Raw genomic sequence first — 12,886 nt, forward strand, 5'->3', positions numbered from 1 at the left:
CCAAGATATGATTCCACACTTGCGTGACTGCAAAAAAGCCAACAAGTGACCTTAGAGGGGTTTGGGCATCAATAGATGCAGTTATCCTAGTCCAACCACAAAGTTGTATGTAAAGCCTTAACTTGATATGTGAAACATGAACAGGGGCCCCAAGTTAACTAGAACTTGGAAAATAGTAAATTTAAATGGCTTAGGCAGACACTTGGCTCGTTTAGTTCAAGACAAGAATCTCAACGCACAAAAGAAAAAGGTTTAGTAGTGCAGCCCTAGAAGTCAAACTGAGAACAGTCATGAAACATCCAACCTCAGTCAGAAATGAAAACCAAAGAGAAACATGTTGAGTTTCATGAGGTTTATTAAAACAATAAAATTCACTTGACCAGGGTAACTTCTCCACTAGACACCACAGTTTGCCCACTAGAGATGGTCTTGATGTGCGTGTCTCTTCCTGTAAAAAGAGGTAGAAGCATGAGGGGCATTTAAATAAATTCTCAGTTCCTGAAGTCAACTTCCAGCAAGCACTCACTTTTCCTTGTGCAACTTTGCTCACAGGAGCCAGAGGAGGGATGGCACACCGCTGTACTACAGTGGATGAAGATCTAACAGAGGGGGGAAGGGTTAAGCCATAGAATTCACTGTAAAAAGCACTAATATTAAGGGTTGAGGTAAGGCTGCAGAGCATACGGTTTCCTGCAGAGGAGCCAGTGATCCTGGATCTACAAATGTGAACATCTTCACAACAAAGCGCTTGTAGTGGGTCGGGAACTGAAGACCAGATGATCCAGCCACTGGAACCAATGTGGTCAGGTAACGATCATCCTGGTAAGGGCATCTGAAAGGCAAAGAGGCAGTCAGAAATGCCTTACAGCACACTAGATGGATAAACACTGGCCTTACTCACCCATCAACCAGAAGATCCCATTGGGGTAGACTGAGTGGACTGGGGGTTGATGTGGCCCAGCAATGTCCCAGCATCAGGACAATGTTGGGGTCGGTCCTCTCCAAAATGTGCACCTCAACATACACAGGCTCACGCAGGACTTTTGTAACTGGATAATCAGCATCACTGTAGTAAGACGTGTACGCCTCGTCCCCTGAGGAAGAATGCAGTGTTTAACTAGAAACTGGAGTTTTAGAAAGGCTTTAGGCATACTTGGGACAAACTCTTACCTTCTGCACAGCCTTTGGTGACACATTGACCATTTGCCAGTCTAAGCTCCACCCTGAGGGGTCCAGGAGCAGCTACTGGTGGAGGTGGAGGAACGGTGTTGACCTCCACAACTAGAGCTTCCACAGAGGTACCAGAGTACCTACACTGGAAGAGAAGCCTGGACAACAAACAGGGAGCTTGTAGTATTTGTCAATGATTCACATTTATGATAAAGCATACATCACTTACTCAAAATGACTGTCCCTTGTGATGGAACCAAGTGGTCCGATACCCACTTCATATGAGGAGGTCATTCTGTTTTCATACACCACATATCCACTGTCCTCCTGCAAATAGTAACACTGTTGGCATCTAGTCCATTCTAAGCCATGCAGAACAAAACCACAAGCAGCTACTCGCCATCATGCTTGTGCCACACGCAGTGACAGGGAACTGGTATATAGCAAAGAAAGGTGTGGATCCCACAGGACTGCAAGCTGGATCATTTCCACCGAGGAGACGGACTGAATCCAGGCTCAATCGAGGCAGCGTAACATCTCTAGCCACCACTACCACAAACTGACCATCTCTTATACACTGGACAGTCACTGGAACGAGTTATAAGAGCAGGTTATTGCTGAGGATCAGTTTAACACAAACACCTTTACATTGACTCAACACTCTTACCTGCCTTCCCATAGTAACACTGCTGTCCATTAAAGCAGCAGTTGATAGCAGCACACTCGGCACCACTGATACCAGGTGGTCCACATTGGATCTGCTCATAATCAGCTACAATACATTTGTCAAGGGGCTCTGCCTTTGCCACTGGCTGCTTAGGCTGAAACTGCGGACTAGCTTGTTGAACCTGCTGAGGAAACTGTTGACTAGCTTGCTGTTGAACTGGCTTTTGAACCAGCTGAGGAAACTGTTCACTAGCTTGCTGTTGAACTGGCTTTTGAACCAGCTGAGGAAACTGTTCACTAGCTTGCTGTTGAACTGGCTTTTGAACCAGCTGAGGAAACTGTTCACTAGCTTGCTGTTGAACTGGCTTTTGAACCAGCTGAGGAAACTGTTCACTAGCTTGCTGTTGAACTGGCTTTTGAACCAGCTGAGGAAACTGTTCACTAGCTTGCTGTTGAACTGGCTTTTGAACCAGCTGAGGAAACTGTTGACTAGCTTGCTGTTGAACTGGCTTCTGAAACTGCTGGTCAGTTTGCTGGAACATCAGAGCTTGAGGATTCTGGGGTAGATCACTCCACTTCGGAACAGCTTGACAGAAAGCACAGAACCAAACACAAAGTGCCAGAGACTGAACAGCACACCAACTTCCTGCCATTGTTCCACAGCTAGTCACAATGCTGAGATGCTACCCTTCGGCCTTTTTGTACTCTACAGACTTTGGCTAATTAATGATAACCCCTCCCTCTTCATTAACAGTCATGATTCTCCAGACTTGCACGAGTGGGAGTTTATGCAACTAGGTGATTCTATTGTTTCTTAAAAGTCCATTTTTCTTGCTTTTCCACCCTTTTGAACATACTTATACCACATTGAGCTGAATTCAGAATAGTATGCTAGTACTATTTCTGCCACTCCGAATTCAGCCTTTTTTATCCTTCAGTAGCTGAATATTATATTAGGTGTTTTAGCTATTCTGGATTTTTTTTTTAAACACATCATAGAGTTCTAATGGCAACAGGCCTGTATATTCAGGTTATGATTACCATGTGTCGGGTGTCTGTTCTCCGAATTAGGAAATACAAAAAACTTCCAAACCCATCTCAGGGTAAAAATTTAATTGATGTTCAACAAATAAAAAAACAGAAATAATACAAATGAACAATTGATAAAGCTTGGGTTGCTGAATATTCTATCCCTTACTTCAACTTGTTAATGATATGATTACGGACTATAACCTAGATGCGCTGTGTTTGACAGAAACCTGGCTAAAACCAAAGGATTACATTGCTTTAAATGAGTGCACCCCGCAATATTACTGTTATAAACATGAACCTCGTCTGAAAGGCAAAGGGCGAGGTGTTGCAGTAATTTATAGTAATATTTTCAAAATTACTAAGAAGTCTAGTTTCAAATATAATTCTTTTGAAGTGTTAGTCCTTAATGTAACAATATATAGAGCAAATGATAAATCACATTCAAGATTTGTGCTGGCTACTGTATAAAGGCCACCAGGACACCATACAGACTTTATCAAAGAATTTGCTGACTTTCTATCAGAGTTAGTACTGGCTGCAGATAAAGTCCTTATTGTTGGTGATTTTAATATACATGTAAATAATGAAAAAGATGCATTGGGATTGGCGTTTAAAGACATTCTTAACTCTATTGGAGTTAGACAACACGTGTCAGGACCTACTCATTGTCGTAATCATACTCTAGATCTAATATTATCACATGGAATCAATGTTGATGTTGTGAAATTCTGCAGCAGAGCGATGACATCTCAGATCATTATCTAGTCTCGTGTAAACTTCATTTAGCCAAGGCTGCATAGCGGACTCCGTGTTACAAGTATGTTAGACCTATCACTTCTGCAAGATTGCTTTATTAATAATCTTCCTGATCAGTTTCATCATCTCAGCATCCCAGATAGCTTAGCAGAATTCGATATTGCAACAGAAACTTTTAATTATCTCTTTTCCAGCACTTTAGACACAGTCGCTCCGTTGCGCTTAAAGAAGATAATTTAGATAGTACAATAATTTAATAGCATAACTATAATAGATTGATAATCACAATTGTGATAATATAATAATAATAGCAAATGCAATGTAATATCAATTGCAGAATAATATAGACAATAATAAAATAAATAAATTAAAGTTTGACTAGTACCTACCCGAAACGAGTACCTATCATAAAAGTCGGGTTTAAAATAATATAGATGAATATTTGGATTTCAGGAAATTTACTTTGTAATATAAAATATGATTTATATCATAGTTTTAGGTTATATTATGTCAACTCATGTCTCAACTTTGAACACAGCTAAGTTAACTAGCAACATCGCTAGCTATTTTAGTCTGACTGACTCCGGTGGCCAACTAACGTTATTAGTACTAATTATATAATGACCAAATACAGCCAGAAACTAATGTTCAGTCTTACTTGTGAAACGTTCAATTGTGCGGTGATTTGTACAGCCGCAATTCCAGTTATGAGAGTTACGGGAAAGTTGCCCTCCGCAATATGGCGGCACCGTTGACGTACGATCCAGCGGCCAATAGGGCGTCTATGTATTTATAATGTCTATGGAGAATAGAGTAAACGTTTAGTCACAGCTCCACCTATAGACCAAACCTGTGCATGACCTGCAGTGTTTGGCATAAAACACGTTACATTTCTCTTCTCCTTTCAGGAATCCTGCAGAAAATGATCAATCCATAAAAATAAAAAGAGAAACAACGTAAGATCATCTCAAACTGCTTTTATTACATCTTAAATAACAGTACATTTTAATATAGTTTCTATCTTGCATCCAGCTTTCTGTTGTACACTGACTTTAAAATTAAATACAAAAGATGGATAAGGGAACAGTGGGGGAGTTATCCGTATGGAGAGAGGACAGGGAAGAGAGGGAGAAAGAAAAGCAAATTTAGTTCTTTTTTAGTCTTTTATTTTTCTTGCCGACTCCAGGCCTAACGCACAACGACAGCACTTTTTGTTTTTGTACAGAATGTTGCAGAGAAATAACAGAAGGGAAGAAATGCCACTACAGCGAAGGAAAGAGCTTCTCTTGATACATGTCGAGAGGAAATGACAAAAAACTTCTGCCGTTCAGATGCTGCGTTACTTTTTTCCTTTTTTATTAAAGAAGAGAAAACCTGTTTGTTACAAAATGTCTCTAGCACTGTCTTTGTATCTGAAATTTTTCTTTTGCTACAGAGAGAGATTTCTTTGTTCTAGTTATTTGAGAGTGTGTTTTTGTACAGAGTCAGTGTGCGTGCGCGTGTGTGTGTGTGTGGGGATTCACAACTCCATGGACAGAACAACTCATTCATATTTGTGATCAACATGTTTGCTTCTCTTAAGTGCATAGCTTTGAAAATTAAACTAAGTTGTGTATGCACAGAGTAGCAAAAGAAAAAAGTAAAATAAATACTGTGGTGATCTATTAAACAGGTTATTAAAAAAAAAGAAAACATCAAGGACTTAGTTCCATATGCACCTCTTTTAAGCAATTCTACAGCATGCGATTCTACGAGTTTCCCACCCATGGCAGACAACCAAAATAAGATTTTTTTTTTAATTTTTAACTTAAAAAGTTTTCAATATCATTATTTTCAAACATTGATTTATACAACATGTCATTCACAGAGTAGTAACTGTTTTCCAAGCACAAAACGGGCACCTCTGTCGAAACAAAAACAAAAATAATGAAGAACCGCCCACCCCTCCTTCAACATCCTCCACATCAAAGAGAGAAAAATATAAAATAAAATTATTAAAATGATTGGTTAATCTTCACTGAATTACTCGTCATTTTCCACACAAAAAAAGCATGAGCGGAAGTATGGTTAAAATTGACATGGTTTCATCTTGGAAAATCGAGCATTCGTCAACATGAACAGCACGTGCTTGGTTAGTTAACGGTTTTGAAAAATTGTAGGCTATTACCTTTGCAAACAAAAAAATTGCAAGTAGAGAGAAGGTAAAAAATGTTAATCAAATTTCCCGGGATTAAATATACTGCCTGATAGCAGCTAATGGACCCCTGATCAAATCCTTTACGTAAAGACGGATTTTGACAGTTTTAACTACCAATTTGATCCCAAAATATTTAAAAACTAGAAGAGAGAAGCACATGTGCGATCCGGACTGGGGGGAAAGAGGTCCAAAAACAGCCCATAAAGCTATCGAGCAAGTTTCTTTTAGGAAAACACGCCTGCTTTCATGTTAAAGAGAGATGACGTTAGCATAATGACATAGCAGTGGAATGAGTGTCTTTATGTTCTCAGAAATGGTCCCAGAAGGATGCACAATTATCAACTTTTATCCCCTTGCCAACTACAATCTAGCTGAGTGTAACAATTGTGCTCTTTTTTTCTTTTCTTTTTCGAAGGAGACATTTTTGCTCTTTTGCCGTTTATAGATGCTGGGGGTCAGTTCTGTTGTGTTGGAGAAGGAGAGAGGAGAATAAAATCGAACATTTTCATTTTGGAATGGTCTTCCAGTCAACCTTAGAGTCCGGATGCGATCTGGGAAGAAAGGAAAGGAAACATTTACTTAAAATCAACTTCACAACTTAAGACTTTTTTTTTATTTTATTTTTTACTTCAGTACACCTGATGAAACAGACGAACACTTTCAACTAGGACTAACACTGATCATCAGAGGCTCGGGATGCTTTACTCAATATACACACACAGTATTGAATGCTTTATGTACTGATATATCACTGCATACGACTTAAAGGTCGATTGTATATGCGTTACTACTCCCACTCATTCACACAGATGACATATCTATAACATATTACAATATAAACACCATGAAGTAAACATTGTCATAATTCATCAACAGTAGGATCATAAGCAACAGCTTGGCAAAAATGTTTTTTTATATTATAAACCTTTCTTGATGCTGTTTCAGGCTCTACTAGAACAGGTTTTCCTGCTTGAATGTTGATTATTTTCCTCATATTCTCCATTGTTGCGGCTCCTCTCTTCCCAGTCTGTCAGTAACGCTCTGTTTACTTCCTGTCTCTATGAAGCCCCTCCTTCTGAAAAGCACACTGTGCTCTCATTGGTCAGCTGGAGCAGTGTGTTGTGATTGGTCGATCGCTTCGAGTGTGTTTGGGAAAGTCCCGCCCCTTCCCATAACCACCAGTTTAACACACTCTAATTAACTCCACCAGACCCCGCCCCTTTATTCTGCGTATGAATTATTATAATGAGGAATATTGTGACGTGTTCGTTCCCGGAAGAAACTCTTTCAGGAGTTCAGAAACACTGACACTGATATAGAGAAGAACTCCCGCTGGAGGGACGTTTTCATGTTCAAACACTAAACACAGATGGAGATGTGAAGAAGAAAAAAACACCACTGGTCCTCAATTTATTGTCTTTTGACATTAAATCGTGATTTCCAGTTTTTTAGTCCTAAATTGAAGACATCTTAAGACTTTTCTTACTCCATTTAAGGCTTTTAATTGGATGAACTGAATTGAAGATGTTTTTAATGACGTGCAGTTTCATGCTCTGCTGAAGTATCTGACTGTAACAGCAGAGGGCAGTAGAGATGCATGTGTGCTCATTACAACTATTTATTTGCAAATCTGACATCACTGGAGTCTTAAAGAACGATACGGCTCCTGGACAAGGTTTCTGATGCCGAGTCTGGTTCTGGTGTTCTGGACTGAGTCTGGATAGGCTAAGGTTGTACGTTTCCTCTTGAACCCTGTCGCCTGTTAAATGAGAAGTGGCCAAAAGTGATCCGCTTACCTTGCGGCTTTAATTCCAGATCTTCAGGAAACTATCCCAGGAGCCAGTAGCCACAGCCATCCCATCATCAGTGACGCCCAAGCAGCTGACGCGGTTATCGTGACCCGCCAAAACCCCTGCGAACACACAACATGCACACGTCACTTACGGCAGTGGCTCTCAATCCTGGTCCTGGGGACCCACAGCTCTGCACAGTTTGTATGTCTCGCTCATTTAACACACCTGATTCAGATCATCAGCTCGTTAGGAAAGAGCTCTATGAACTGAACTGGCAGTGTCAGATAAAGGAGACATATAAAATGTGCAGAGCTGTGGGTCCCCAGGACCAGGATTGAGAACCACTGACTTACGGGCACACACATCTGACGGGTTTCTCCCGCATCTTCACATTCATTTCACATAAAATGATGCAACTCTTATAAGGGTGTTCGGATAATAAAACAATGTCATTCATAAATACACTACCGGCTAAACGATTTTTAAAATGTTTTTGAAAGAGTCTCTTCTTCTCACCCAGAAATGTAACTATATTATTGCTATATAAAGTTTATATTAAATATTAAATGTTTAAATATACAGTATACTAATGCAGGGCGATATATCAGGCATGTGATTGGCTAAGGACAAAAAAGCAGGAAAATATACCGATTTTAAGTTATGAATAAGACTTTCAGACCTTTTTAAGGCCTTCATTTGTGTAAGGGTGAATTAAGACTTTAATGGTGAATTAAGACTTTTTAATGGTGAATTAAGACTTTTTAATGGTGAATTAAGACTTTAAAGGATGAATTAAGACTTTTTAATGGTGAATTAAGACTTTTTAATGGTGAATTAAGACTTTAATGGTGAATTAAGACTTTTTAATGGTGAATTAAGACTTTAAAGGATGAATTAAGACTTTTTAATGGTGAATTAAGACTTTTTAATGGTGAATTAAGACTTTAATGGTGAATTAAGACTTTTTAATGGTGAATTAAGACTTTAATGGTGAATTAAGACTTTTTAATGGTGAATTAAGACTTTTTAATGGTGAATTAAGACTTTAAAGGATGAATTAAGACTTTTTAATGGTGAATTAAGACTTTTTAATGGTGAATTAAGACTTTTATGGTGAATTAAGACTTTTTAATGTTGAATTAAGACTTTTTAATGTTGAATTAAGACTTTTTAATGGTGAATTAAGACTTTTTAATGGTGAATTAAGACTTTAATGTTGAATTAAGACTTTTTAAGGGTGAATTAAGACTTTTAAGGATGAATTAAGACTTTTTAATGTTGAATTAAGACTTTTTAATGTTGAATTAAGACTTTTTAATGTTGAATTAAGACTTTTTAATGTTGAATTAATACTTTTTAAATAGTGAATCAAGACTTTATAATGGTGAATTAAGACTTTTTAAGAGTGAATTAAGACTTTTTAATGTTGAATTAAGACTTTTTAATGTTGAATTAAGACTTTTTAATGTTGAATTAAGACTTTTTAATGTTGAATTAAGACTTTTTAATGTTGAATTAAGACTTTTTAATGTTGAATTAATACTTTTTAAATAGTGAATCAAGACTTTATAATGGTGAATTAAGACTTTTTAAGAGTGAATTAAGACTTAAGGATGAATTAAGACTTTTTAAGGATGAATTAAGACTTTTTAATGGTGAATTAAGACTTCTTAAGGCCTTCATTTGTGTAAGGGTAAATTAAGACATTTCAAGACCCTAATTAGCTTCATCATCATCAGTAATTCTAAAGTTGTTTGTGAAATGGGTTACCCGTGCAGAACATCTCTCACACTGACCTGCGCGGTCGGCTTTGAGAGCATCCCACACGTTGCAGTTGAAATCGTCGTAGCCGGCGAGCAGCAGGCGTCCGCTTTTGGAAAAGGCCACGGAGGTGATCCCACAGATGATGTTGTCGTGAGAATATACCATCAGCTCCTGATCGGCACGCAGGTCAAACAGCCTGCAGGTGGCGTCGTCCGAGCCCGTGGCGAATGCATTTCCGTTGGGGAAAAACTGAGAGGGGAAAAGCAGGTTACTAACATCACGTGACACACGCGTGTGTATTCCAGCGAGTGCACGCGGGTGCCGCTTACACAGATAGCGTTGATGTCGGACTCGTGGCCGGTGAAGGTTTGTCTGCACATGCCTTCTCTGACGTCCCACAGCTTAGCAGAGGCGTCACACGCGCCCGACACAAACAGACGGGTGTCTGGGGCCAGAGACAGTGACATCACGTCACCGGTGTGACCTGCGAACGTGGTCGTCTGCTGCCCGGTCTCGATGTCCCACAGAGCACTGAAACAAGCACACAAAACAACGCATGAACTTACACTGTTCCAGTCATTGTTATTAGTAGTGTGAAATAATAAGCTAATAATAATTAAATTATACCTTTCACTACGGTTTTATATGATTTTATTTTTTTAATACGCAAGCTTCTTTCTGCCTCGGAACTATTTTTTTTTTTTTAATTGGTTAACTTTACAATGAAACTGAACAACAGCGCAAATGCATTATTTTCCTGTTATCACTGTAAAGCTTCTTTGAAACAATCTGTATTGTATAAAGCGCTGTATAAATAAAAGTGAATTGACTTTAACTCGCAATTTTTTTTAGTTTAGATAAAAACTAAAAATTTTAAGATGTATACTAAGAATTGTGAGAAATAAAGACAGAATTGTGGCAAACTCCAGATTGCGAAGCGGAAAATCAGAATTAAGAGTTATAAACTCAGAATTGTGAGGAGAGAAAAGTATGAATTGTGTTATAAACTGAATTGCGGGAAAATTACTGATTGAGTTATAAGCTCAGAACTGTCAGAAAAGTCCAAATTGAGATTGTGAGTGAAACAAAACAACAACTGAGTTATAAACCCGAAATTGCAAGAAAAAAGTCAAATTGAGAGATACAAATTCTGAATTGTGAGAAAAAAAAAGTTTAAATTGAACAAAAGTATAAATTGAACAAAAGTCTAAATTGAACAAAAGTCTAAATTGCAACTCCGGAAAAAAAAGTCAGAATTGTGTTATTAACTTGTGATTGTGAGAAACAGTCATAAATTGTAGTTATAAACTAAATTGCAAGGGGGGAAAATCTAAATTGTTAGAAAAAAGTCTGAATTGCACAATAAACTTCTTCACAGGGAACAAATCAGAACTGTGTGTTATTAACTCGTGATTGTAAGAAACAAAGTCAAAATGACAAGTTAAACTCTGAATTGGAGGAAAAGAGTCTGAATTGCATGATAAACTTACAATTTCAAGGAAAAGTCAGAATTGTGAGTTATAAAGTCAATACTGCAATACTGTCAATTGTAAGGGAAAAAAGTCAGCATTCACAGTCGCTATCACGTTTTTTTATTTTTTATTCCATGGCGGAAACAAGCTTCCAGTTTTCAAATAGTTATTTCCATTTATGATTATTTGTCTTGTAATATGGCCTGTTGACAGATCTGATCCTGCAAAATAACTGAATGCTACTATAAGACTAAAAACAGCTCTTGTGAAACAAAGCAGACGAATTTAAAAGAACATCAGTTTCAACCAATAGTCTCTATATATGAACTGGCCGAACGTATTCAAGTATGTGATCAGTGATAATAACTCCATAGATGAACTATAATGCTGATAATCATGAGCGTTTCGTTCTAAAGCAGTGCCCAAACTCACCAGGTGGTGTCGCCTGAGCTGGTGACGATCTGGTTATCATCCAGAAAACGGCAGCAGGACAGATAGCCTGAGTAAAGACAGCAGTTCAACATCAGGAAGGAGAGCAGAACACGACACACAAACACTGAGGCTCAAGTGGAGACATGACTGTGTGTGAGAACGCGTACCTGTGTGTCCAGCCAACTCACGGCTGACACGCACGTTCCCCTCACGGGTCTTTAGGTTGTAGATGGAGCAGATGTTATCCAGGCCCCCGCAGGCCACATAGTTCCCAGATGGGGCATAAGCACAAGTCATCACCCACGAGGAGCGCAGAGGAATAGCGTGCACCTACACACCAACACGTCAGAGATTTAGCTTTCATATGACACGCTGAATCTCGTGGTTCTGAATCTGCATGATCTACAGCATTTGAAGTGCATCAAAACCTTTCATCAAAGTTATACAGGAATTTTGAACAATGCCTGTTATTGTCTAAGGACAACTTTTATTAACTTTTTTGATCCAAATGTTGACAACAGTAGATTAAAAGATTTATGAGAATATAAAAACAGGTTTGTCGGCTCTACTTGTGTCATCGCACAGTCATCACAAGAACTAATGGAATTTTTATTGTGGTTATGAATAATCGAAGCAATTCTGGTTCTTTTAATATTTCTTTTCGAAGCTATGAGGAAGAAATATTTGAAGGCAATGCAAATCAGCTCTGCCAAATCCTGAGATCACGCCCTCATTTAGAGTTGCCAATAGATACTGAAATGATACAAATAAAATGCCAGTCTTTCTTTAGCTCTGACACAATTCAGTGCCTGCTCATGTGCATTTGTGCAAAGGTTTCCATTTACAGTGTATTTCTCAAAGCAGTGAGCATTGTAGCCAATCATTGAGCGCATGAATTGACCAAAATCTGTTGATTATAACCATCAAAGTACAGCGGTTGGACAATGAAACTGAAACACCTGGTTTTACAGCACAATCATTTATCATTATGGTGAAGGACCTCTTTTTGCAGCCAATACAGCATCAATTCATCTTAGGAATAACAGATACACACGTCCTTCACAGTGTTTAGCTTCACATTTTGAGCCGTTCCTCTTCCAGAAGACGGTCCAGATCACTACAGTGCCTAGCGTATGTGAACACACCCTTGCTAAAGTTGACTAAAAAGAGGAATAAAAAATCATCTTTTGGAAATTGATTTTAATGCCTTAATTAAAAAAATGTGGAAAAATGTGGACATGGGGAACTTTCCATAAGATCATCTCTCAATGCAAATCAAACTATTAGGCTGACTGAAATAACACCATGCCGATCTCTAGGTATGATGAAGGGTGTGTGATGATGTGGGATATTTTAATCCCAAAGGCCAAGGGAACTTTATCAGGATGCATATTATCCTGATCCATGAAACAACTGGCCTTTAATAATAAAAATCTGCTGTCTCTATGGGAATTTAGCATAGGGGTGTCCTGACTTATGCAACCTGTATTTTAAGGAAGAACATTTATTTATTTATGATACATTATTCATTCACAAAGAAAATTGGTGTCCTTAAAGGTTGGATTTTTCCTCATTTTTTTAATTAAGGCATTAAGATCAATTTC

At 38.3% G+C, this 12,886-nt stretch overlaps 2 protein-coding genes across 4 annotated transcripts in view; both read right to left on the minus strand.

Moving 5' to 3' along the window:
- Window positions 1-337: 337 nt before the first annotated feature.
- Window positions 338-2,489, minus strand: LOC143738262 (zona pellucida sperm-binding protein 4-like). Its single transcript, XM_077230301.1, has 8 exons — window positions 1,838-2,489; window positions 1,571-1,758; window positions 1,400-1,497; window positions 1,171-1,328; window positions 902-1,094; window positions 685-832; window positions 527-599; window positions 338-448 (listed from the first exon to the last, which is right to left on the minus strand). Exons 1-8 carry the CDS (start codon window positions 2,487-2,489, stop codon window positions 372-374), a joined length of 1,587 nt encoding a protein of 528 aa, XP_077086416.1. The 3' UTR covers window positions 338-371.
- Window positions 2,490-4,586: 2,097 nt separating this feature from the next.
- Window positions 4,587-12,886, minus strand: part of gnb1a (guanine nucleotide binding protein (G protein), beta polypeptide 1a) — a 59,453-nt gene continuing 51,153 nt past the window's right edge. For all 3 annotated transcript variants that reach the window (XM_077230296.1, XM_077230297.1, XM_077230299.1), the window contains exons 6-11: window positions 11,450-11,612; window positions 11,283-11,349; window positions 9,708-9,909; window positions 9,411-9,627; window positions 7,618-7,733; window positions 4,587-6,372 (exon numbers count right to left, since the gene is read on the minus strand). In XM_077230296.1, coding sequence (XP_077086411.1) covers window positions 7,627-7,733; window positions 9,411-9,627; window positions 9,708-9,909; window positions 11,283-11,349; window positions 11,450-11,612 — 756 coding nt within the window. In that variant the 3' untranslated portion in view covers window positions 4,587-6,372; window positions 7,618-7,626. The remainder of the gene's footprint in view (window positions 6,373-7,617; window positions 7,734-9,410; window positions 9,628-9,707; window positions 9,910-11,282; window positions 11,350-11,449; window positions 11,613-12,886) is intronic.

Source organism: Siphateles boraxobius, unplaced genomic scaffold, assembly GCF_051911475.1.
Source record: "Siphateles boraxobius isolate OS27281-9 unplaced genomic scaffold, OSU_SipBor_1 141, whole genome shotgun sequence".
In the NCBI taxonomy this organism is placed as follows: domain Eukaryota; kingdom Metazoa; phylum Chordata; class Actinopteri; order Cypriniformes; family Leuciscidae; genus Siphateles; species Siphateles boraxobius.

Bases quoted from the DNA above. Each gene is read 5' to 3' on its own strand.
- LOC143738262 (XM_077230301.1), bottom strand. From the start codon at position 2,489: ATGGCAGGAAGTTGGTGTGCTGTTCAGTCTCTGGCACTTTGTGTTTGG. The intron at 1,498-1,570 runs GCGAGTAGCTGC...TACTATTTGCAG, and splicing joins CGTGTGGCACAAGCATGATG to GAGGACAGTGGATATGTGGT. The intron at 833-901 runs GTGAGTAAGGCC...TTTGCCTTTCAG, and splicing joins TGGGATCTTCTGGTTGATGG to ATGCCCTTACCAGGATGATC.